Source organism: Pleurodeles waltl, chromosome 6 (genome assembly GCF_031143425.1).
Source record: "Pleurodeles waltl isolate 20211129_DDA chromosome 6, aPleWal1.hap1.20221129, whole genome shotgun sequence".
Classification (NCBI taxonomy): Eukaryota; Metazoa; Chordata; class Amphibia; order Caudata; family Salamandridae; genus Pleurodeles; species Pleurodeles waltl.
The window spans coordinates 136,487,897-136,515,354 of record NC_090445.1 but is presented as its reverse complement, the minus strand read 5'-3'; the positions used below and the strand labels follow the sequence as shown (position 1 = coordinate 136,515,354).

Here is a 27,458-nt window from a genome sequence, read left to right as displayed (position 1 = left end):
ATAAATGTTGTATAAACAGAGGCACCGATTTGTAGAGCATAAAGATATCCTGGAAGGCGTGAATGGAAGAGCAAGTCCTGGGGCCCTATTAAAAATAGGATGCACTTTTCCTATTGTGCCATGGCACACCCTTAAATAGGTGCAAATAGGTGCACAAGTGCAAACAGAGAACAAGGATTTCAAGGGGCCCATAGGACCCCTTCCCTCCTCAAGGGCTGCTATCAGGGGGCACACTAACAGTGTGCGACCTTTTTGTGGCACACTATCAGTGCGCCTCCTGACAGCTTTGTTGCCTTTGCACCCATGTCCATAATACAGCGCAGGTGAAGAGTTAAAGATATTCCTTCATTTGCGTAGGGCCACACACCTCCGTATACATGAAGGGACACCCCTTGCACTACATGTGCACCAGTGCTATCTGTATTACAGAAGGGGCCTCACAAGCATTTGCAGCCCCTTTTGATATACTAAAGTGCCTGAGAGGGGCACAAACCGGACGCCCAAGGGGCACTTTCTGTAATACAGCCCCTGGCGATTGAGCAATGTACCAGGTTGGAGAAAACAGAGTAATGAAATCCTAAAGTCATTACCATGTGGCTGTAGTGCAGCTTTGTCATAATAATGGGATTACGGAGAGCCAAGTTAGAACTTTATAAAATATGAAATGCGCCCGTGAGTGTGTATGAGCAACTGAACCTAGAGATTTGGAGCCTGATTACAAGTGTGGCGGTCTTACGACTGCCACACTCACAGTGGCGGTCTGGACCGGCGCAGGTACGGCGGTCTGACTGCCACATAACAACTCTGGCGGTCCTACCGCCAGGGAACCACCACCTCTCTGGCGGAGATCCTAATCAGCCAGGGCAGCGCTTGTACAACCTTGTTCTCTGCCAGCCTTTTCATGGCGGTAACACTGTCATGAAAAGGCTGGCAGAGAACTGGTGCAGGGGGCCACTTGGCATGGGCAGTTCAGGGGTCCCCTGCCCAGCACCCTTGCGAACATTGCGAGGGTACTGGTGCACCCTGCTGGCTACAGTATTGCCACTGGCTCGATTATGAGCTGGAGACAATGCTGTAGTCAGTTTTCCGCTTGGCCAGCGGGCAGAAACTTAGGTTTCTGCATGCCGACCTAGCAGGAAACCCTTATTAACTCCGGCGGGGAGGTCACCGCTTAGGTGGCGACCACCCTGTCAGGAGTTTGGCAGACAGAATTTTCTGTCCGCGAGATTCGAAATGGCTCCCTTAGTGGCTATGTGGCATCGGAGTTACTGAGACAATGAAGGCATCAGTTTCATTGATCTCTGCAGACTGCATGCATGATGGTTCTACACAAATCTTTGTTGACTTTAAGGACATTAATAGCAGGGTTTGAGTGGATATGCATCTCTTGTGCCAAACAGCAATAAAATGTTGGTGATATTGCAGAAGGTAGGTTAGATCGCCACCATTTATTTATCACCAGATTATCACCAAATACATTTACACCCGTCACCCTGGCTTTTAACATCATTAATGGCAACATTGAATGCTTATCTGTTCAATGGTATGCCAGCTGGTATCTGCCTCAACAGTGTTTCATAGATTAATGCATAAGAAATGTGAGGGTCTGGTATTATTCTGGCATATGGCATCATTGAAGATGAGGATGATGTTCTTGTACATCAGATACTGGAGAGGTTGGCAGAGCTTGGTTTGACAATCAAAATAGAAAAGTGCAGTTTTAAAGTTAAACATGTAATTTAGGTGGGTTATACAATCCGAAATTCAGCCCATAGAGGATTGGGGATATCAACACTATAATAAAAGGATGCCAAAAATAAAAATATGGCCAACAAATAAAATTGAATATAGAGGCATATTATATAAAGTTCAAAAATACTGACTACCATAAATAATTTTACAATTAAAAAAAAAACATTATAAATCATGATACTTTTATTATGTGACTAAACATCATTCTTAAATAAAAACATATTATTAATTTATAATATATAATAAAACACAATACATACATTCATAATTATTACAACTAAAAATGTATTAAACCATCATAATTATCATTGGAAATATGAAAAAGTGTTTTTAAAATACTTAAAAACATAGCCGAAATAGAAAATAATGTTAAAAACAAAACCAAACAAAAATAATTTAAAAAATCAAATAATTAATAGAAAAACTTTAAAATAAATACTCTCAAAATATCTTCCACAATAACGTAACATGTAGTAACCTAACTCCAATCCAAAATCATTACAAATAAATAAAAGATTCTCTTACCTGATTGTACTCATGTCTATATTTATATGCATTTTACTATTTGTATTTCTTTTTTTTTTTCCTCTTTGAAAATAGTTTTTTATGTACAATGACTTTTATGATTGTTAAAATCAATCGAATAAAGTTTCTTTGATGATGATGAAAAGAACAATTCAAATGCATGATTCTAACTACAACCCTATACATATTGGGGGAAATGCAAACATTTTTTGGGGGTGGAGTACAACAAATAATGGGAAAAGTGCATATATGAGGTCTAATTTATTGTTCTAACTCCAATCTAACAAAAAAGGGTTAAGTGCATGTATTGAGGGAGTCAAAGTTAATACTGTAACTCCATTCCAACAAATATTATGGAAAGTACATACACTGATGGGAAGGTGGTGGGTGGGCAGATTCACTGTTCTATCTCCAAGCTAACGAACAGTGGAGAGATCAGATTTACTCTTCTAATTCCAATCTGACAAACATTGGGGAAAGTGCATACACGAGGGGTAAGAGGGGTCAGATTTACTATTGCAAGTCCAATCTAACAAGCTCTCTGGAAAGTGCATACATTTGGGGCAGGCGGGGATTCAGATGTGCTACTGTAGCTTTAGTTGAACCACCACTGTGAAAAGTCCATACATTTGGGGAAGGGTGCGGAGGGATTCAGATTTACTATTGTAGCTCCACTTTAGCAAACACTGGGGAAAGTGCACACATTTGAGGGGTGCAAAAGGAGTGGATCAGATTAACTAATATAATTTCAGTCCAGAAAATATTGGTAAAAGTGCATACATTGAAAGGAGGGTCATATTTACTAGTCTAACTCCAGTCTAGAATACATTGGCGAACAGGAGGGGCAAAATAGTTAATATAATAACTCTGGTGTAAAAAACACTGGGGCAAGTGAATACATGTGAAGGGAGGAGTCAGATTTACAACTGTAACTCCAGTCTGAAAGAAATGTAAAAAAAAATTTTTTTCAATAAAATAGGTTAAAAACTTGAAAGACGTGTTGAATGTTTTTTAAAAATTACAAATATATTGCAATTGTAAACAAAACTTTCCAAATCGTTTTAAAACTTTATAAAAATAGACAAAATCCCTTAAACTCCGATAAAACACAAACCCAAAAGAAAATTAACAATACTAATAATATTTTGAATAACAAAATAGTAGTTCTAATATTTAGGTGCTATATATTTTACTTTTATATAAGTTATAATGTATTATATATAACAAAAAAACACGATATGCACCCATTCCCCAATATGCCCAACATATCATAATAAAAATACAAAAAATTAAATAACTCAATAAGTTAAGCGAAAAAATAGAGTAATTTATAGATTAATTAGTTGGCCAGTCCGACTTCATTTGTGGCGATGGTACATCTACACTATTATTTTTTTCTAAAGGTTAATATGTCATATTGTTATGGTGTATCAGAACTCACTTTAGAATTACTGTGGGTTAACTGCAAAGAAGAGTTAATATTAAGTTATCCATTGTAGGACTTTGGATCACAGCCTTCTCTCGCACTCACGGTGAAGCAAAAGAAGAGAGATATACACAGACATCTCACAAACAGTAATTTTATAGATGTGCAATTACTGCTCACCGATAAATCATGCCTTTAAACTCAATGTGCCCTAAACTGTAAATTGTAGATATGGTTATTGTAAGCAAGTATGTAATGAAAATATACAATGCCCCACTTAGTGCATAGTCGTAAATCACCCCGTGCCTCTGTTGATGTGCAGTGCAAAGTTGCTCCACAGCCAGGTTTGTGCTATGGGCATAGCAAAAGATACATAATATGGCCTGCGTTTCCTTACCTTTAGTAGAGCATGTGCCATATCTTACATCTTATGTTCCAACCCCTACTAATAAGATGCCAATACAGACCCCACTGAATGCCAAGGGCACCTGAAGGTAGGCTTTGTTAGGGGAGGGTGACGTTTCACCATTGCTTGTGAAGTCAAGGGACTTCAGCCTTCTGTAGGTGAGTAGGTTGAAGTGTCATGCCTTCAGCCAAGACAAAGTTATTCTGAAGTGTCATGCCTTTCCCCAGGACATTCCCCAAGTTATTCCTTTCTGGCCTGCCACAGGTGACGATTCCCTACCACACGATGTCCCCTCTTCAACACGGGGGCCATACTGTGACTGTCTGCAGAGGCTGGTTCAGGGCCACCGAAGCAGCAGGGAGGAAGCAAATGGAACATTATTCCCCAGGCTTCAATGTATGTGAGGGTCCCACACTCATCCTGCAAAATGTATTTAGGGATTTTGAAGCAAGGCTGCCCTGTTTGTTAATGATGAGTGAACTAACATGGTTATACCACTGGATGGTGCCATATTCTGAAGCTGTGTGTTTTCTCTTTCCCACAAAAGTTGGAATTAAATGAAAAAACTTATAGAGAGTAGACCTGAAGGCCTCTTGACACTAGAGCCAGAATAGATTTCTAATCAGAAGGCAAAAGATTGATTGAAAAATCAGCCAAGTCTTATTGAGTTTTCTGAAGGAATTGTGGTTTTCTATAAGTTTGAAAACTAAAGGCAGCAAGTTTAAAAATGAGGCTATAAGATAGAAAAATGATTTGCCGCCCCACTGACTGCATTTTAACTTAGGAACCATCAGTTCTTTCTTATGGTTTGATCTCATATGGCACCGGGGAGTATACCATTATATAGCCTGAGTTGTTCATTGCTTCATGAACCAGACACAGGGGGTCATTCCGACTTTGGCGGGCGGCAGAGGCCGCCCGCCAAAGTAACCCCGTCGGAAGACCGCTCCGCGGTCAAGAGACCGCGGGGGTCATTCCGACTTTCCCGCTGGGCCAGGGGCCCCACGACACCCGTTCCTGCCATCCTGTTTCTGGCGGTGAAAACCGCCAGAAACAGGCTGGCGGGAAGGGGGTCGGAATCCCCATGGCGGAGGATTCCCCCAGCCGGGGGAAATCCGGCGGGAAACCGCCGGACCCGGCTGGGAGACCGCGGCTTTACAGCCGCGGTCAGAATGCCATATGAAGCACCGCCAGCCTGTTGGCGGTGCTTCCGGCATCCTCCACCCTGGCGGTCATAGACCGCCAGGGTTGGAATGAGGCCCACAGTGTCTTAAACATGTCCATCTTCCAGACCGGAAGCCAGTGCAACTTATGATGTGCTTTAGACATTCACTGGTGGTAAGGCAAATTCAGAATGAGGAGAGCTGATGCATTTTGAGCCTCTTGAAGCCTAGTTAGTACTGCCTAGTTCAATCCCAGGTACAGAACATAATATTGAAACTCTAGCAGGCTATACTGCCCTTTGGCTATCTTGAGTGTAGACTTATCTGCTTCTAAAGTAATAAATAGATTCACCAGCATCTTGTGGTCCACACGAATGGTAAACTTCATACCCCACAGGTAACTTCTAAAGTAGTCCACATGGAGTAGGTGACCTCAGCCTCCCTCGTGTATGTGGCACAAAGGCAACCACTTCATCCCTGTGACTATGGGTTTGAAGCAACATTGCACCTAAGCCACTTTGACTAGTATCTGTAACAATTATGAGGACTCATTTGTGTCAGAGGGTTTGAGGGGACCAGCACTGACAACCTCAAGTCTCACAGCCTTAAATTCCCTTTCCATCTCCTCACTCCATGCGTACTTCTCATTTTTCTTTAACAGGGATCGCAAATTGTGTGTTTTCTCTTTGCATTTGGGAATTAACTTAGCCTAGAATTGTAACACTCCCACAAAAAGATTGTGCTTGGTCTTTAGTGTCAAGGATGGAAATTCAGCAACAGCCTTGACCAAACTCTCAGTTGGTTCTATTTTCTGAGCAGATACTTTGTACTCCAAATAATCAACACCATCCACAGCACATTTGCATTTATTAGCATTCAATTAATGCTTTTGTCTTTTAAAATGCATAGAACTGCAAGAGACCCATCATCTCATTCTAAATCTTGACTAAACACTAAAATGTCTCCCTAGAAGCACTTCACATTGGGTATACCTTTGAATAACGCTTTCCCCACATACTGAAAAGCTGAGGAAGCAGAAACCAGCCTGATAGGCATTTATTTGAAACTGTATGCTCCCCCTGCCACAATGTATGATATTAAGGGCCATATTTATACTTTTTGACGCACAACTGCGCCAATGTCGGCGTAGGGGAAAATGGAGCTTGGGCGTCAAAAAAATGGGGCAAGTCAGGTCTGAGGCAAAATATTGGCCTCAACCCGATTTGCGCCATTTTTTTGGACTCCCAACCCCCATTGAAATGACTCCTGTCTTAGCACAGACAGGAGTCATGCCCCCTTGCCCAATGGCCATGCCCAGGGGACTTATGTCCCCTGGGCATGGTCATTGGGCATAGTGGCATGTAGGGGGGCACAAATCAGGCCCCCCTATGCCACAAAAAAAAATAAAAAATACTTACCTGAACTTACCTTAAGTTCCCTGGGATGGGTCCCTCCATCCTTGGGCGTCCTCCTGGGGTGGGCAAGGGTGGCAGGGGGTGTCCCTGGGGGCATGGGAGGGCACCTCTGGGCTGCGTCCGAGCCCACAGGTCCCTTAACACCTGCCCTGACCAGGCGTTAAAAAATGACGCAAAAGCGGCTGGACGTCATTTTTTAAGGCCCGCCCACTCCCGTGCGTCATTTTTGCACAGGAGTTTAAATAAGGCGCTCATGCCTTAGAGTCATTTTTTAGAAGGGAAAGCCTACCTTGCATATCATTAACGCAAGGTAGGTGTCCACGCTAAAAAATGACGCAAACTCCAAGATCTTTGGCGCTAGACGGGTCTAACGCCAAAGTATAAATATGGAGTTAGCTTTGCGTCGGATTTGCGTAAAAAAAAACGATGCAAATCCGGCGCAAACAGAGTATAAATATGCCCCTAAGTGCCTTGGTGTAAAACCAATCTGGTGATAAGCTGATACCATCTACAACGCTAAAACGTTTTGGAATCTTTAAGTGTAATCACAGTCACAGGTATGTTGGGAAGAGGCTGTCTAGCTATCCAGATCCTTGCTCTGAAGTCCATCAATACACACCCTCATAGAACCTTGTAGAATCATTGGCCTTTCTGGCCAAAATGACTGTGCCAAACATTCCGAGCTCTCTACAAGCTGAATAATACCTTGATCACATACATTCTCTAGATCTCTTTTTAACTCACCCTCATGGAAATGGATACAAATCACTCTTTGTGCACAACTGATAGAACACTTCTCTTTAACACAATTTAATAGGTAACCCCCCTGAATTCGTCAGGTTTGAAAAAATAAAAAAAATCAGCAACGGTATTCACCCAATTAGAAACATCCATCGCTTAAACATGTGTGTGCTTTCTTAAGCATCATTTGTTCTAGGCTGTTGGGCCCATATTTATACTTTTTGACGCTAAACTGCGCTAACGCAGTTTAGCGTCAAAAAGTTTTGCGCCGTCTAACGCCATTCCGAAGCGCCATGCGGGCGCCGTATTTATGGAATGGCGTTAGACGGCGCAATCAGACCGGCGCTGCCTGGTTTGCGTGGGAAAAAACCACGTAGACCAGACAGCGCCGGCGTAGGGGGAAAATGGCGCATTGGGCGTCTTAAAATGGGGCAAGTCAGGTTACGTCGAAAAAATCGTCTTAACCCGACTTGCGCCATTTTTTAACGACGCCCATCCCCCATCAACATGACTCCTATCATTGTAAAGATAGGAGTCATGCCCCCTTGCCCAATGGCCATGCCCAGGGGACTTCTGTCCCCTGGGCATGGTCATTGGGCATAGTGGCATGTAGGGGGGCACAAATCAGGCCCCCCTATGCCACAAAATATTATTAAAAAAAAAAAAAAAAAAACTTACCTGAACTTACCTGAATGTCCCTGGGGTGGGTCCCTCCAGCCTTGGGTGTCCTCCTGGGGTGGGCAAGGGTGGCAGGGGGGGTCCCTGGGGGCAGGGGAGGGCACTCTGGGCTCATTTTGAGCCCACTTGTCCCTTAACGCCATGCCTGACCCAGGCGTTAAAAAGCGGCGCAAATGCGCCGTTTTTAGCCACGCCCACTCCCGGGCGTCGCTTTTGCCCGGGAGTATAAATACCACGTAAAGGCCTGGGAGTCATTTTTTAGACGGGAACGCCTCCCTTGCATATCATTAACGCAAGGAAGGGGTTCACGCTAAAAAATGACGCACATTCCGGGAACTTTGGCGCTATTCGCCTCTAACGCCATAGTATAAATATGGCGTTAGTTGGCGTTAGTTTTGCGTCGAAATTGCGTCAAAAAAAACGACGCAATTTCGGCGCAAACGGAGTATAAATATGGCCCTTGGTGTCTAACAATATACCCAGACTTCTTTGTTCAAGCCATCCCAAAAGGCATTAACCATCCTTGGCTACAGACACTATGCCTTTGGCGAAATTACCCTTGAATTGGAAGGTGGCATCAAACTCCACCTTCTAGGGATTTCCCACCATAGGCAGCTGGACGAACAGTTGAGCTTCTCACAGTCACACTGGTAACGTTTACCCATCGCTTAGTGCCTATTAGTGTGAAAAATGACTCAGAACCTGCCATCACCATCGTGGGAACATCAGATATTTCTATCTGGTAGATTTGCCTCCTAACTGATGCTGTGACTAAGTGCATCACATATTTTGTGTCAGCATTCACTATGTGGTCGGCAAAGCCTACCTCCACACAGAGGACCACGTTGTCATACTCTGAGTCAAAATGCAAATGCATGTGCAAAGGTAATTTAATGGCATTCACATTTTCAGATCACTGGTTAGCAACACACAATTTACACACTTTTGCAAAATGCCTCTCTTCCTACCTTTTGCACAGGGCTTATCAATAGCCCGACAGAACTGATCACTGCCGAAATAATTACTCCCACACCTATAATATTCTAAATTTTTGAGTTTGTTGTAATTTTTCCTCCTTTTTCTCTAAGACTTATGCTCAATGTGGGAGTGGAATGTCCTCAGAAGTCAATAGCATTTGTTCCATAAACATTGCTTTGGAATCTGGCAGTTTCTACAGTTTGGACTAGGGCTAAATTTATAGTTAGTAAAGTTTCCTAAATCTTTTTGGTGTTAGATTTTTCTCCAATTTGATCCCTGATCATCTCTTCACATTATTGGTATTCACAGGGTGATGCTAAAACTCTTAGGGCCTGATTTATGAAAGGTTAGCGCCATATTTGTGCCATTTTGTACGCAAAAGCAGTGCAAACTTACAAAATATAATTATATTTTGTACATTTGCGACACTTTTGCGTCAGAAAATGACACAAAGGCGGCTCTAACTTTTCGTAAATCAGGCCCTTAAGGCCCCAACATAACTATCAGTTGCTGCGCATGGTAATTGATGTCCCATGTAAAATGTGTGTCTCACCATAGTGACGGTTCTACGTGTTTTGAAGTGTGTATCCAGAGTTTTTTTTGTTGATGCATAACCAGCCACAGCACCACCTTCATGCATTGTTGTAAAACCAGGTAAATGTTTTAATGATTCCTGCAATGCAGGCCTAAACAGTGGTGTACAAGTGCACATTTTTCGGTTGAGCGCGCAAGCGCTTTGACCTTTTTAAGTATTGTGGACTTTTAACCACGCCCACTGCACGCCCATCACCTTCACTCGTTCCTGGGCTTGCCTTTCAAAAATCGTTTGTCATCATTGGTAAATGGTTTACGTTTGTCCCTCCTCGGGTTTTTTTTTTTTACCGCCTTACAGACTGCCCCTGTTAGATGGATAATTGCATGACTGCCGGTACGTTTGACTGTGAGTGAACGTCTTTTTCTTTTTGTGTCTCTCCTTCGCGCTCATGTTGGCCATGGCAATTTGAATCGGCTCGCTTATGTCAACTTTTTTACTTTTCATTTTCAATTTAAGTGGTAAGAAAAGTCCAGTTAGGAATTTACAACGCCAATAGCTGTAACTCGAGCAGACACAAAACCCATTGCATTGAAAAAACTTGTTTACCTTTGGAAGAACATTCCTCCCTAACTGGCATCGATCTATGCCTCGAAGCCTTCTTTCCACTGTCCCCAATCTGTATGTGGAAGTGCAGGGGTGGATAAAAATGGAGGGGTGGTACCACACTTTGTTGCATCATGGTGCAAAGGTTTCAACAGCCTTGATACACTGTTGTAAGATTGTGGTTCATAGATGATTGAAGTCTACTGGTAAGCAGAACACTGAGGGGGAGGCAGGAATAGGTTTATATGTAAATCAATAGGTCTGAGATCTGTGCATCACCGTAATGGTGGTGGTGAGGAAAACACACAAAGGTAAGTATACAGTATACTCAAATAATATGATTAAAAGGTGTTCACATAACTGTGTAAAATAAGGCAGAACTTGTAAAATTCAGTGTGCGCACAAGGTGTACGAATTACTTCAATAATCTAAAATTGAGGAATTGGTGGCGTTGTATTAAATTGCTGGTTTGTGAATCAGTGTGTAAATTATGTGTGAGCAATGGTGTGCAAATCCCAATATTGTCAACAACCGAATAACTGGTGGATCTGTGTAAAATCGTAGCTGTGTGTATCCCTGTATAATGTAAAAGTATGCGTTTGAATTGCGTGTGCACGGGGTAAGTGAAACACGGTGATGAATAGCTTATTAGATGCTGATGAATAGCTGATTAGAAGCTGATTAGATGCCCTGAGTCTGTCGGTACACAGGGCATGCAAATCACTATTTTCAACACTTGACCAACTGGTGGCTTTAAGTACAATCTCAGGTCTGCGCATCACTGTAAAATATAAGGTTGTACCTGTGAGTTAAGTACGAATTACATGGTGATCAGTTGCTGCGAGAGCGCATTTCACCTCAAACACCCAAATCAAAATAGCGCTATGAATGCAGCACATTTGCATAATACAACATTGATGTTCAGCTCACAGTATCCAAACAAGGATGGAGTCACGCACGTAGTGGCGTAGATGCGAATGTTTTTGCAGCATAATTGTGGCCGTTCCAGAATGAGTGGAACACATTTTTATTCTCTTCAGAGTTGAAGAAGCAACAGGAAAAGAGACCAGCAGAGCAGGAATCCAACTACAACTGCATCAGGATGCATAATTCACCATTCCCCTAGCCAATCAAGATATTTACATAAGCATGTTCTAGAATTATGAAGAAACCCAACAAAGTGCTTGGAAAAAAATCCTCTTAAATAGGCCCTGCAAACTTTGGGCAATTCTATGAATCGGTCTGAGGAGGAGCAAAGTAGTCTGGTATTAAGTGAGTAGCCAGAAAATAAAAATACCCCCCACTTTGAACCTAAACTAAGCAAAGCAAGTCATTGCGACCCTCCCCAGAAGAGCTTGCTTGTTTCTTCAATCCACGCATATATCCATTCATCCCTTCATCCTTCCGTCCACTCACTGATATAATCATTTCACCTTTACATTCTGTCATTTCTTCAGTCCTTCATCCAACTTTAAGTTTATCATCATTATGTCCGACCGCCCATCCGTCTGTTCATCGATATCCAAACCTATTCACCATCTTCAAACATATCCACCCATCCTTTCACTCAGTCATCCATTCTTTCACTTATCCATGCCATCCATGCTTTCCCTCATCCATCCGTTCATTTACTCATCCATCCATAGACTCATCCTCCACCCTTCAAACCATCATTCTACTCATCCATCCATTTACCCTTTCACTCATCCATTCCTTCACTCACTCATTCACTCACTCCTCCATCTATTCACCCTTTCAGCCAGCCAGCCATCTACCCTCCCTTTCACTCATCCATCCATTCTTTCATTCATCCATTCTTATATCCATACTTTCACTCATACACCCATTCATTAATCCATCCATACTTTCACTCATCCATTCATCCACCTTTCACTCAGTCTAGCCATTCAGCCTTTAACTCATCCACTCATCGGTCAATCATTTTGCCCTTTCACTCAGCCATCCATCCTTTCTCTCACTGATCCATTCAGCCTTTCTCTCATCTTCCATCCATCCACCCTTTCACTCATCTATTTATTCATCCTTTCACTCATCCATCCATTTATCCACCGATCCATCCATCCATCCACCCTCCCTTCTTTTCACTTATCCATCCTTACAGCCATCTTTTCACTCATTCATCCACGCATCTATCCATGAACCCATTCACTAAGTCATCCATCCATAATTTCACCCACATATCTATCCATTTACTCTTTTACTCATCCATCCACCCTTTCACGTACATACATACATCCACCCTTTCACTAATCTGTTAATCTATTCACTCTTTCAATCATCCATCCGATCACCCTTTCATCCAGCCATCCATCTACCCTCCCTTTCACTTATCCATCCATTCCTTCACTAATCCACCCTTACATCCACCTTTTTACTCATTCATCCATCTATCCTATCACTCATCTATCCATCCACCCTTTCATTACGCCCATCCAGCCTTTCAGCCAATCCATCTATTTATACTTTCACTCATCCACCCATCCTTTCACTCACTCATTCATCAATCCATCCTTTCTCCCATCCTTCAGCCGTTCACCCTTTCACTCATCCATCCATTTACCCCTTCATCCATCAAGTCATTCATCCAACCAGCTTCCCTCCCTTTCACTCATCCATCCTTACAGCCATCTTTTCACTCATTTATCCATGCATCTATCCACTCACCATTTCACTTGCCCATCCATCAACCATTTCACTCTCACATCCATTTACTCTTTCACTCACCTATCCATCCACCATCTTACTCACTCATACATCTATCCATCCTTTCACTCATCCGTCCAACAATTCACCCTTTCACCCATCCATCTGTCCAGCCTTTCATCCAGCCATCCATCTACCCTCAATTTCACTCATCTAGCCATTCTTTCACTCATCCATCCTTACATCCATCCTTTCACTGATCCATTCATGAATTCTTTCCCTATCCATTCACCCTTTCAATATGTCCATCCAGACTTTCACCCTTTCACTCATCCATCTGTTCATCCTTTCATCCAGCCATCCATCTACCCTCCCTTTCACTCATCCATCCATTCTTTAACTCATCCATCCTTACATACATCCTTTTACTCATCCAGCCATCCACCCTTTCACTACATACATCCAGCGTTTCAAACCTTACATCCATCCAGCCTTTCACCTATCCATCCACTCATCCATTTATCTTTTCACTCATCACCCATCCTCTTGCTCACTCATCCATGCATCATTTCTCCCATTATCCATCCATCCTATCCCTCATCCATCCGCCCTTTCACTCATCCATCCTTTCACTCATTCACCCATGCATCTATCCATCCACGCGTTGTCACCCATCCCTCCACCATTTCACTCACACATACATACATACATCCATTCTGTCATCTCTTCAATCTTTCATCCAACATTAAGTCTATCACAATTACATTCCGTCTGTCTGTCCATCCATCCACCCATTGATATCCAGACCTATCCATCTATCTTCAAACACATCATTCATCCATCCTTTTATTCAGTCATCCATCCTTTCACTAGTCATCCCCCTTTCATCCATACATCCATCACCCATTATTTCACTCACCCTCCCACCTTTCAAGTTATGAATCACTGTCTGTCTGCTGCAGTCAGAAGAGGCCCATAAAGAACCTCACTCCCGCTGAAGCTGCTAAAGTGGGGGGTTGATGACTCCCTTGTGTGGTATGATGGTGATCATCAAACAGGTATTGGAAAAATCCTAGGCCTTTTTCAGAGATATCTCTGTGGAATATATTTAGGCAAATGAACACAATGCGTTGGGTCATAGGTAGCCAGTAAAGGTCTTTGAGATGAGCAGAGCTGGAAGAGCAGTGACGAAGGTCTAAGGTAAACCTGGAATATTCCTGAGTGTACCAGAGACACAATAAATCACTCCTAAATAAAGAGAATTTCTATTGTCTAATCTAGAAGATATAATAGCTTGTAGAACAATCATATGCCAAGAAGGAGGAATAGTGTGCGATCTTTCTTAAAACCCGCAGACGATAGAAGTAGTTAGACGTGATTTCATTCACTTGAGCTCTGAGGGAAAGAACATTATCAACGTTAGCCAGAGATTATAGAGCGAGAAGTCCAGTGGTGGGGAGCTCAGTGGTGGGGAGCCCAGTGGTGGGGAGCCCAAGCTGAGGGGCCACCAACCAACAGCACCTCAGTCTTATCAGAGTTTAACTTGAGAGGAGTTCGGAATTTCAATGTTGTGTGCAGCACAAACCTCTTTTGAGGCCCTACCGATCAACTCCAGTTAGTCTTGGCACTGTACGAAGAAGGTAGTTTATCCCACATGATAACATAACATGTATATTTGAGGCACACAACATTCACCCCTTAAGGAATCTCTTGTGGCTGTTGACAGATATTTATTGTCACCAAACTTTGTGTTACTAATTTTATTGACCTTGGAAGGATAAAAAGCAGAGTGGACACCAACATGATTCAAACCTGTGACAATGGACTCAAACAGAGATCCCTGGAGTGGATTTATTAATCCAGAGTCTGCGACAACCCAATAATTGTTTGTCCCAGGGTTGAAGTGTTTGGAATTGTGGTGCCAGTAAACTTGGCTCTTTGCAATTAATCAGGTGACATTTCTTTGGGTGACAGGAGACTCCTTAAAACTATTTGTGAAGGATTCTCAAAAGCTATCGATGCAGTCACAGTTGTCTGGGAGCGAGAATTCATGAGATGTAGAAAGTCAAAAGGGAGACCCTACTGACACCTGTTTAGACCATCTTAGACAACCAGCTAGCCCAGATAATGCTTGGTATCAAATAGGAGGTACTGGCATCTAAAACAGGACCTCTAGCTACCATTTTTGTTCTTTTTTCATCAGTTTTTGTGCAAATCATGTCGTCTGTTGGCTTTAGTGTAGGTGTTTTGCCCGTGAGTGGCAACCTCACCACTTCATATCATTCTTTGCCGTCCCACTTTACACTTGTTATTTACCAAGATCTTGTGAGGGTTCTTCAGTGTCACAAAGTGATGCAAAGCATTGCATCCATTTACCTACGGTACATGGGTACAGAGCAAAACTGTGCAGCACCACACAAGAGGGTTTTCACAACCCTTTATAAATCTAGGACTTCCTTTGCTTTTCTCTGTCCTTTTCCGGTTTATTATGTCACTTTTAGAAGCTTGATTTTTTGAATGTATGAACTTTTAATACAATTTCTACAAAAATGTGTTGATAAAAAAAGTTAGCTATAGTTGTTTAACCTGCGTTTACACGACAGACAGGCATTTGCTAGGGAGGTTTAGGAAAATTTGAATTTGTTTATCCAGTTTTTAGGTTTAAACGTTTAAGCTACTCAGGGGGTCATTCCAACCCTGGCGGTCCATGACCGCCAGGGCCGGGGACTGCGGAAGCACCGCCAACAGGCTGGCGGTGCTTCCTGGGCCATTCTGACCGCGGCGGTAAAGCCGTGGTCAGAAAAGGGCAACCGGCGGTTTCCTGCCGGTTTACCCCTGGCCCAAGGAATCCGCCATGGCGGCGCTGCTTGCAGCGCCGCCATGGGGATTCCGACTCCCTTCCCGCCATCCTGGTCCTGGCGGTAAATACCGCCAGGAACAGGATGGCGGGAACGGGTGTCGTGGGGCCCCTGGGGGCCCCTGCACTGCCCATGCCACTGGCATGGGCAGTGCAGGGGCCCCCTCACAGGGCCCCATAATGATTTTCAGTGTCTGCAAAGCAGACACTGAAAATCGCGACGGGTGCCACTGCACCCGTCGCACCCCTTCAACTCCGCCGGCTCCATTCGGAGCCGGCTTCATTGTTGAAGGGGCTTTCCCGCTGGGCCGGCGGGCGGCCTTCTGGCGGTCGCCCGCCTGCCCAGCGGGAAAGTCAGAATGACCGCCGCGGTCATTTGACCACGGTACGGTCTTTTGGCGGCTTCCGCCGCCCGCCGGGGTCGGAATGACCCCCTCAGTCTCTTAAATTACCTCAGAGTAGCATAGGTAAATGTGGGTTGTCTTCATAGACCTGAAGGTATCCAGTGATCCTTACAAAGATTAACCAGCAAAGACATTTCACTACAAAACTTTCCAGAGACACAAACAAAAACAAAAAGATTCTGTATAGAATAGATGCTTCCAGGCACTACACCTGATGAATGAGGAGAATAGGCTGTGGCGGTCCACTTTCATAAAGTTACAACAAATGGTCAGCAAAAGAGCATTCACTTGAGTAACTCCACCTAGTGATGGTGGGTATAAAGAAAGGGGTTCTCCCTAAATCACACTGAAGGACGATCCAACAACCTGAATGCTGATATTACCCTAGTTTTTTTTTAATCTTCCTTCTTGCAGATACTAAATTACAACTAACAAACCCATCCAAGGAGTTAGGATGAGCAGGCGTCCCGGATTTACCAGGACTGTACGGATTTGTCACCAGCTGTCCTGGCAGATTTCAGCAGATTTAGCCCATGTCCCAGTTTTCATAGAGGGTTGACTGAAAATAGGGCGAGGCATTTTATTACTTTATTTCAATGCAGGATTAGTTAGCAGGTCTTATCAAAAATCAATTTAATTAACAAGCACTGGGTTTAGAAGTTTCCTTTAACTTATTCCCTGAGTGTTTCATTGTCTGTGTTTCTATGTTGATGCGTGCTTTCATTTGATTCGTTTGTGTGCCCTTTGGTTGGTGAAAAATTGTAGTTTTTCTTCTGTTTTTGTGAAATGTCCCGGTTTTTGGTTTTCAACATCTGAGTACCCTACAATGACTGCTTTGAGTTTTGTTATGATAAGACCTATGATAACGCTTATATAAATTGTGTCAATATAATGCAATATAAGATTGGAGTGAAAAAATAAAAGGGCATATAGTGAAGGAGAAGCCTTGGTGTAAGGACAGGAGCACCTTGAGGTGGCGTAGATGTATAGGGTGTGATGACTAGTCCGAAACGTTCTGCCGATGACTTGGCTGAAGGTGGGAGGTGTTACTTGTCCGAGTGTTGATAACTGTGATATGGTAGCTGAACATGACATTCAATGTGCACGGAAAATCTGAGAAGGATGAGATAAGGGGGTGATGCATTCCACACATGGCGGGCGTGCTGGAAGCGCCATTGGCTGGGATGCGATTAGCGAAGGATCACAAGGCTGGGCACCCATCCCCAACCACCTTCAGTAGGTGGCAGGTCGGTGCTGTGGGTGACGGGCAAGTGAGAGATCTTGGTTGTGAACACAGAGAAGAGGTAACTTCCGGTGCATATACTATTACCCTGCAATCTAATGAATAGACCCATGGGAGGATTTGTGTTCTGTACTTTGCTGGAGAAAGGGTAATTTCTACACCTCACACAACCCCTTTGATCCGCCTGTTAGGAGGGGATTTCATCATACAAAAAATATTCCCTCTGTTCCTCCCTCTGAAACAATTTTTCTGCAAATTTTACTTGAATGGCAAGGCTAAATGCATTCACATTTTCAGCAGTGAAATTCTGTAGTCCGATGATAAAGTCGACGCTCCGCTATGAGAATCACCACACCCACAGATCTGCATGTTTTTTTAAACAGTATGAGGTGTGGAACTTTTATGTGGTGAACTCTTTTGTGAAAGGTCTATGTGGAGCTGGGTGTAAATGAGAGTGGGGGTTATTATGCTATTTTGATAGTAGGTGTGGGCATGTGACAGGATGAGTGACGATAGCAGGGGTTTGATGATTTTGTGAGTTGAAAGTGGAAGGTGCGCATGGACATTGTACATGTGGTCAAATGTGGCAGCGGACTACATGTCCATTGCTCCAGCGATGAGGACTTGCACACTGAGATGAAGACCTACCTTAAATACAATACAATGCCCTTCTGTGGTGCACAGCTGCCAGAAAGGTGTCCTGGTGCTTAAAGGACCCAATATGCAAGCACAGGAGAGGACTTGGGATTCTAGGGATATTCAGCGTAGGTCCTTGGCAACTATGTTCTTACCAGAGTTTCCGGCAACCACAAAGGGCCTTACATAAGGTATGCCAGAGCAGGATGACTGGTGTAAAGTGACGGTCCACCCACCGCCATACGCGTGATTCCTCTACGCTATTTAGAGGTCGGGGCACCAGTGGTTTACGGTCAGCTGAGCCTCAGATTGGTAATCCATAATCTCAGTCTGCCACAGGATTGCTGAGTCTTAGTGGTGGTCAGCCCAACCTCTTGATGGCGAGGTAATCGTACTGATTTTCTGTGTGCTTGTCTGACATGGCAGGCATGGCGGACATGGGCAGGCAAAATGTAGAATGACCGGATGCCCAGGGAGAAAACTCTCTGCATATGAAGGCCATTGGTTTTTTGTTTAGAGAAAACAGATTCCTGCTTTGGAAAAAGATTGCAGGCAAATCTGCGGCGCAGGGAGTACAGCAGCGACAGCTCCCTTCCCAACACAGCAACCCCAGGGGATCTCTAAACCAGTGGTTCCCAACCTGTGGTCTGTGGAACACTAGGGGTCCACGAAGCCCCCTCAGAGGGTCCGCAACTGCTTAGAAAATTAAATAGTATTAATAGATTTGGTCCCTAGCTTTCAGTAATGACTCAGTGGGGGGGGGGCGGATTGCAATAATGATTCAATGGGGGTCCCCAGGTTCCAGTAATGATAAAGTGGGGTTCCACAGAAGTCAAAAGGTTGGGAACCACTGCCCTAAACAAACGTGAGAGTGGCCGAGGCCGTGGCCTCTGCTCCTTGGTGGTCAGTCATACTATACAACCCCCTCATGATGAGGAAAGCCTAAAACGTGAATTTAATTAATGCAGATATATTGAAGATTTGGCAACGGTCTGGCCATTCCTGTACGGCACTGTGCATTCCTTTTCACTGAGGCTATGTTTGTGATCTGGTCAAGTTGAGAACTTTTGCAGGAATTTTCTCAGATTTTTAATTTTTGACTAAACCTGACGTCGGCACACCACAACAAGCCTCCTATATGGAAACAAGGCTGTGGGCTGCATAATACTTAATGGCTTTAGAAGCGTGTGAAGTTGTGATTGAGGAACTGGGAAACTTTGCCCTGGGAGAAACAAAGCACGTCTGGATCATTCCAAGAGTTGTGCCTGACATTGTTTTATTTTCTGTTGGATTATCTGGAAGGGGGGTGTACAGCTAGGTAGAAGGTTTCAGAATATTAATGCACCATCAGTGCTTTGAGACTGAAGACAAAAAGGCAATTTGCTACATAAACGTTCTATTTTTTGCCATTTATGAAAGTTTATAAAGTTTAGAAAATTATGTAATTTAACATAAAATGTAGTATTTCCCAGGCTAGCTGAGAAGCTTGTTGCCCTCATGAAACAAACGTTTCATTTTGTATTCAACTCGTGCAGCGGTTCCAGAGCTTCACTGGCCAATGGGATCATGATAAATTCCCATGCAGGCCAGTGCTATCGAAGGCTAGTAGAGATGGAGGAGAGTCAGTCGCATGCTCATGGTCAATCCCTTCTCATGCGTGTCCAACATAACTGGTTCTCCCACAGCCCCACTGGTCTTTTATAAGAATCCACCTGTCGTGATTACCCCTATTTTCCCATCATCTCTGAGCACGCCCCAAGTTGCTATGTTGGTCCCTGCCATGTTATATGCAAACTAGCCAGGTGGTCTCATTTAGTGACAAGGAACAAAGCCTGAGGGAAGAGGCGAAGTTGAACAAGTAGGAAGCTTTTTCAAATTCGGCTCTGTTAAGGTATTTTACTGAGGGGAAACCAAGGTCCACAATCAAGACAAGGACCATTCTATATTTCAGGATGTTGGTGATTCGGTAATGCACCTGGGTCTCCCCTTTGAACATGATGCACCCCTTAATACTCAGGACTAATGTGCTGCTTGGTAGAAAGGACCAAGTTTCATAGTTCCACCAGCCAGTCTTTATGTGACATAATGAAGGTTACAGTTGCCTCCTATTCAGCTCTCTCTAATGCTTTCTTTTTCTTACAGGGGCAGTCACCAGAGTAGACCCACTACTGCCTGTCGGTCCCATGTGCGATGGGGGAATGGAGCTTTCTCAGCTCTCTGCTGGATGCGGTGCAGGAGCACTCGCCTATGGTGGGTCGCTTTTGGCTCGTGGTCATGCTGATATTCCGCATCCTGATCCTGGCCACGGTGGGCAGCGACGTCTTCGAGGACGAGCAGGAGGAGTTCATCTGCAACACTATGCAGCCGGGCTGCCGGCAAGTGTGCTATGATAAGGCCTTTCCCATCTCACACTATCGCTTCTGGGTCTTCCATATCGTGTTGCTTTCAGCCCCAGCCGTCCTGTTTGTTATCTATTCCATGCACCAGGGCACCAAAATTAACAGAGAGGAAGCGACAGTGCCAGCCCCAGCAGTGACAACAGTGGCGATAGGAGCAGTGCCAAAGAGCCCTTGCCGGACCAAGCTTCAGGTAGAACAACGCATCCAACACATCCGTACCTTCTACATTGTCAATGTGGTCCTGCGGATCATGGCAGAGGTGGGGTTCTTAGTTGGACAGTGGCTTCTTTATGGGTTCAAGGTGGATATGCAGTTCAATTGCACCCGCGACCCTTGTCCACACGTAGTTTCCTGTTATGTGTCCCGTCCCACCGAGAAAACTATATTTGTCCAGTTCTACTTCGTAGTCGGGGTGGTCTCCACTATTCTCAGCCTGGCGGAGCTGGGCCACCTCATCTTTAAGGATAAATGCAAGAGGCCAATGCCGGCATCCTATGAGCAGGACAATTGGTCAAATCGGGAACAGGAAAAATCTCGGCACCTCTTGCTGCAGGGCCGGCACCTCATTCCCCAGAGGAAGGATGGTGCCCGAGGGAGTCAGAGCATGCCAAATCATTTCACACCAAGCACTGTGTTCCAGCCCAAGTCTCCCTCCAGCACTCCCAACAGCAGTAAGTCCTCTAGATCTACAGCCCGGGTGGCTGACCTTGCAGTGTAGCTTTTCTTTCATGACTGTTGGTCTCAAAGAGGCAGCTTTGCCTGCAGCTTCAGGTTTTTACCTTGCAGGAGGATAACTTCAGCAAGTGGCACTGCCAAGGCCATATCAATGAAGAATAGGAGGCTTGTTTGAAAGTCATCAGTTTGCCAAATCTTTGAGCCAGACATTGACATTTCATGGTCTGCAGTTGCCAAGCTACTTGCTACGATATTTTGGGTGTCACTGAAAAGTGTAAACAGGACCTAACACTTCAACATGCTTTTTCAAGATGGCGGCTTCCAGGTGATGAAGCAGAAACATTCAGTGCTGGCAGATATTTTGCGTCACCCCGGGTTTGTGAATATTGTTTCTAGACAGACCACAGAGGGAATATCCACTGGAGTTTTTTTTGTTGCCAAAAACAGATAACCTGCTATGCTATTTTTGGATCTTTCTTTGGAATTGTATAAACAAGACCTCCCAGGTGACCTCTCAGAGGGGAAAGTGTGGACTGCTGAAGTATCTCTGCCACAGTCAGCCAACTTCCAAGAGCCCATGTAAAGAACTAACCTAGGTGGAGGATTTACATTGGATTTGGGACCTCCACCTCTGATGGACTCGGAGAAGAAGAAGGTGGAGAGAGCAGTAGAGTTCAAGCTAACTCTATCATGGCCAGAAGAAATGAACTGGGAGGTCCCTGTTCCACAACAGTTGGTTATGTGATGCAGACACTGCTGATGCACTGACTTAGAATAAAGGTTACTTCGAGTCCAATTTCCAGCAAGACCATCACTGTCCAATCATATTGGCCGTCCCATACTAGATCGCATGGGCTAGTGCTGACCCTATGGATACTTGTGAACGTGGCATAATGCTGTATTTTCAGCACTGGTCTTTTATTTAACATACATACGCATACTGAGAGCTGTAGTTGTGATTCACATAAAGAACACAGCAGAACTCAACTATCATTATCATTCACAATCGTTTTTAAAAGGAGCGTCCAGGTCTGAAAAATGTAGACCCCAGTGGGATGGAATCACATGGTCACCGATGTAAGTGATTCAATATTGTGTAGACTCCTTCCCTTTCAAACCCCAGGAATGTGTTGTGCACTGTGGGAAGGTGGTTAAGCTACTTCCCATACAATTCAGCATAATAAGATGTGGATCTTTATTTATGGAACAAAAGGCAGCATTGCCAAGTGGCACCATGTCATTATTGTGATCTTAGTCAATTCTGTTTTTTTAGCCAATAGTACTTTGCATTCTGGGACTTGTCGACTTGTAGTTTTAATCCAAGAAGGAAACCTCTATGTCCCAGAATGCAAAGTGCTGCTGTCTAAAAAAAAAAGGACTAGCTGAAGTTGTTATTCACTGCACCATGAGGACAGAAAAGGCAGGCACTTAGCAGTTATACAATAAATAGTCTTGGTCAACCAAGACCCAGCCCTCTCAGCTTTTCTGTGGGCAAGGAGCCTCTTTGCCTTCGGTGAATGGGTGAACGCTTGCCTAACTACTGACTATGTATCTGGCCAGCTGGAGACTACCTATCCGATCATCAGACTAGAACTTTCATAGCATTCATTGCATTCTGGGAAATTAAGTCTGCTCTGTGCCTTAAAAAACTCAAAGTAGTCGTTAAAGGAAAGAGAAGTGCCCAGAGGAACACGTTTGGAGGTCAGTGCTGAACTGTTCATGCGCTTCCAATGTTCGGCATTAGTAATTCAACATTCAATACTCGGCTCCCAGATGGCCCTAGATCAGTCACAATGCGCTGCTCTTGTACTAAATATCTATTTAACATTCTTGGCGTTGTGGTCCTGCTTCTTTTCACACGTTTCACTAGGATACTGCACATCTTAAAAATGATCTGTACAAGAAAAGTCCAGGGCTGGGGCATATGCAGCGATCTGGTAACTTTGAAAGTTTTGGTGAGAAGACTGTTACTGTGCGCTGTAAATACTGAAAATATCCCATCAGAGCTGCAGACCATAACATCTCTGGGCTCTGAGGAGACCTTCTGAGACAGGCACTGACCAGCCTCAGAGTTCCCAAGTTTCCACATCCCATGTGTGAAAATGTCCTGGTGTTATTTCCTGTGCATTCCGGTGCTTATCATCCCATTGGAATTAAAATGGGGTAACCAGGTTTACAGGTACCAGAATGGACAGCAACAATCTGGCCTGGATCAGCTACTCTTGCATAGAATAGGGATTCTTAAGTGCTGTGCAGCCTACTTTCTGTCTATGTAGCCGAAAACATGTTGTATTCTGGGATTTACGGTGTAGCTTAACCAATGTAAGCATGGGCTGGAAGGGTTTAGAATACAAAGTGCTGTTGTCTAAAGAGTCATGAACGATGGTGAGTGTCACTCCATTCCTGCACTTTATGATGCTGTAAGATGCTGTAGGAAGAGACGCCCTCTCAACTTCTATGTTTGAAAAACAGAAAATTATGAGTACCAGAATGCACTGTACCAAAGCAATTTGAGATCTCAGCTACTTTCATGGTATGCTTGTCTCTGCTGCAAGACGACCATATGCTTCCATGTCACCAAGGGCACAATACTCTAGTTCCAGGATTCCCTTTACACTACTGTTTTCAGGTGTATTGGTTCAACTGGATAAACTGAAGTGAGTCAGGACTACAACTCCCAGAATGCACAAAGTTCTTAAAAATTAATGGCTGGAGCACTATGTCCTGGTTTACGTGGAGTCGTATGGTAACCTTATTTTAATACGCCGTGGGATCTCCATGGGGGTTTGAAGGAGGGGATGTTGTCCTTTTTAAAATAAAAAAACTCTCACATTGATGCTCTAACACTGTTCGGTCCCTGAGCCACTGAGGCCATCTTCAAAACGTATGCACTTGAGGCAGGGATTTGCACTAATTTTACCCGTGAAAAGAGCAATGTACTGTACCTTCGTGAAAAGAAGGATTTGCATAAAATGCCGGGTTAAACATGGGTGTGGGGGGATAAATACTTGTGTGGGGGAGGTAGGCTGATGGGAGTGAGTTATTGTACTATTTTTACATTTTGCTGTAAAAATTAAATTGATGATCTTTTTATGAAAATAATTTAATTGAAGGTTCTCGGTTGACTTGTTTATTATGACTAACTTGGTCTCACCCACTAGCAAAGTATTATTGGAGTCTTCTTCAACAGAAAGTGACTGTTAACTGCTAACAAGTGTCGGGAGCTGCATTGCTCTGCACAGGACTAGTTCATGGTAGCATTCTGCAATAAATAAAGGATGGCACATGCTGCAGATCTATACGTATGCACAATTCACAGTGATCATTTGATCTTAAAACGGCAGTGGTCCTGCTCATGATGCACTTACTTTTTATTATTTATGTTATTTCTATTTATAGAGCTTACACACTCTGCAGAGAGCAATAGCAAAGATAGCACATACCACAAGGCCACAAGAAGCGTTTACAGAGCTCGAATCAGCTGTGCTGGAGCAGGCATTAGAGAATGTCAGGGAAAGGCTGGGGAAGAAGATGGGATTTTAGAGAGATCCTAAAATGAAGCAAGCAAGGGAGGTGAGCACAGGGGGAAGAAGTATTTAAATTGAGAGGGGCACGTGAAAAGGTGCAGAGATCAGCCTAAAATGGGAACAGATAGGGAGCTAGAAGGAACATGCGGGCCAATAAGAGAATTTAATAAAGAGGGACCAGAGCAGAACACAATTAAAGACAGTACATAAGAAGTAGAACTGGATATGAAAAGAAAAAAGTAGCCAGCGAAGAGAGATAAGGTAGAGAGAATGTATAGCTGTCAGAGAAAGTTGAAAGAGAAGAGGAATGGAAGAGTTTAGGACTGATTTAGTCGGAGAAGAAGACTAGACCAGAGGAGACATAGATAAAGTGGCACAAAATGAAGGCGAGATAGAATGAAAGTGAGGATAAACGTTTTTGTGGTCTACCATGTCAGAAATTGGTGATTCTTTCTTACTTTGCAAAGTTCAATGAAGCAGAAATGATAAACAGTGGAAAGGAGCAGATGAGACACAGAGACTAGAATCGAAGATATCGCCCAGATGGCAAGGAGTGGGAGAGATGAAGGGTAGGGGGCGGGGAAGAGGGAGATGTGTGGTGGAGTGAGAAAGAAGGGCAGTCTGCTCATAAGAAACACCGTCTTCAGGGCATGACCTCATGCTAACCTCTGATGCTCGAGATCTGACTGCTGCAGAAATCTAGAGAACCTCTGGAATCCGTACTCTTTAAATAAAACTAACCAAAAAATCACTTCTCATGAACCACTGCTTTACGCATTTGATTGCGCTCTGTTTTCAAAGCTATGGGAAGTTGTGCATCGACTCTGCCTTCTTGCTCTAAACACCAGCGGTGTGCATAACTAGAGGGGAATACATGTTTTGTTGTTGAGCCAACCACTGTAAATTCTCAAGCAGGAGATTTCTATGGCGTCAATTCATCAATACGGCAGGTCTTGTGGAAGTGAGTTCACGGTTTACATCCCCAATTCATTCACATCACAAGATGTGACACCACACAGTGTTTTTGGCAGCGTTGGCAACAGAGGAAGTGACATCCTGCTGCCTTCGACCTGAATCATTTCACAAGGATTGAACAAACAGATTCCCTGTTTAGTGTACAATTTAAACAATAAGGGCCTGATTTAGACTTTCACGCAAGGGAGTAGTCTCCATCGGGATGGCGGAGGACATTACCTCCACCATCCGAAAGGTACTCCGTCTATCAAATCTAGAGATAACCAATGGCCAGCTGTGATCTCTGCACCTTCAAGGAACAAAATGTTTGGTGGACAGCCACCGTTGGTTGTGACAGCTGGCAACCAAATGTTCAAACTTTTTGTTTCTTTTCAGAAACAATCTGCCACAGCTGGAATTTATTTCTGAAAAACAATAAAATAATGACTCCCACAACCTGTGTTTCATAATTTATTTTCTTATATCCCTCACCGCAAGGTTACACCTCACAGTCAAAGACAGGATAAAGACATTTTATTTTCCACTGTGAATAGCGTGGGACATGTAATGCCATTAGTTCAAAAGCCCTTTCTCCATCAGACTGATGGAGAAAGTTATACAACAGAGCCAACAGGTGGAAGGAACCATTGTGATGTGACACTCCCTAAATAGTTGCATTCTTGGCTTGGTGTTTGGTTCTGTGGGCATCTTCTCTCATCGTAAGCTAAGAATGAAAGATAAAACAGTGGCCATTGATGTAAACAGGACTGAGACTGAGAGAAAAAAATACCCATTTGGTGGCTGAATTATAAAATGTGAAACCCAATAACTTGGAAGAAATACTAGCTTCCCTGTTTGTCCACTTTGTGTAATCCTTGGCAAATATATTACTTCACAGAACTTCCTTTTTCTTTAATATTACATAGGGGCACACTATTAAATACTTGAGCTCAGGACGTGCGCTGCACGAGCAACTCTTGCATTTGATTTAGTAGACTGTAATGCTGTTCCATCTATTATAAGAATCTAGGCAAAGTTTAGGGTATACATGACTACAGACATACCTCTTAGTACACTAATGGCATTGTTATTGGGGCACGAGCTATGAATATTTCTAAAAACTATCACTTTTAATAAATGTCAATGCCGTGATATAGTCTGATGTACTAAGGTGAACCACTTCCGGATGTTAAAGAAATCTGTTTTTGAATTTTTAAGAGATTGCCCCATATATTTACGTTAAGTTTGTTGCAAGATATACATGCCGTATTTTTTCATGGCTTGGTGCACTACTCTTACATCAGAGCCAGACCCATGACTCAGTTCTAGCTCGGTTCGCCCTACTAATTTGCCGACTTGAGCTAAGTACATTGGGTCAATAATCACTTGATAAAATGATTTGTAAAAGGCAAGGGCTAGAAACATGGAACCCTGCCCACATGCTCCAATTCAACAGTGTGTGCAGTGAAAATACATTTAAGATACATTTTCCCAGGGGAAGGGCCCTAGTCATGTGTTCCGAGGGAGTACAGCCAGGCCCAGGTGGGACACGCAGGGGCGTAGCTTTAGCAGGATTGTTCGGGGTGTAACACTCCTCAGATACCTTCTTGGTTTGGTAGTTGGGTCTGGAGGCCCTAAACTGGGTCTGCTGAGTCTGTGTTGGTTTTTATTGTTCTTCTCATTACACTAACAGTTTTTAAATTGTTCATTTTTTGGACCAGGATCTTAGATATATATAAATATATATAGTGGCCAATTTGCCAAAATGTAGTAAAACTGCACCTGTAGAAGTACTCCAATGGGTGCAAAATGACTACTTTTTGGAATCCACAAGCATCAGCAGTAGTAGGCTTGGAAATCCGCTCTAATCCCATGTT

The 27,458-nt window shown here is 43.6% G+C and overlaps 1 protein-coding gene across 3 annotated transcripts in view; it reads left to right on the top strand.

Moving 5' to 3' along the window:
• Window positions 1-24,207, top strand: part of GJD3 (gap junction protein delta 3) — an 85,172-nt gene extending 60,965 nt beyond the window's left edge. For all 3 annotated transcript variants that reach the window (XM_069237588.1, XM_069237589.1, XM_069237590.1), the window contains one exon: window positions 20,169-24,207. In XM_069237588.1, the coding sequence (XP_069093689.1) occupies window positions 20,217-21,143 (927 nt within the window). In that variant the 5' untranslated portion in view covers window positions 20,169-20,216 and the 3' untranslated portion in view covers window positions 21,144-24,207. The remainder of the gene's footprint in view (window positions 1-20,168) is intronic.
• Window positions 24,208-27,458: the final 3,251 nt, after the last annotated feature.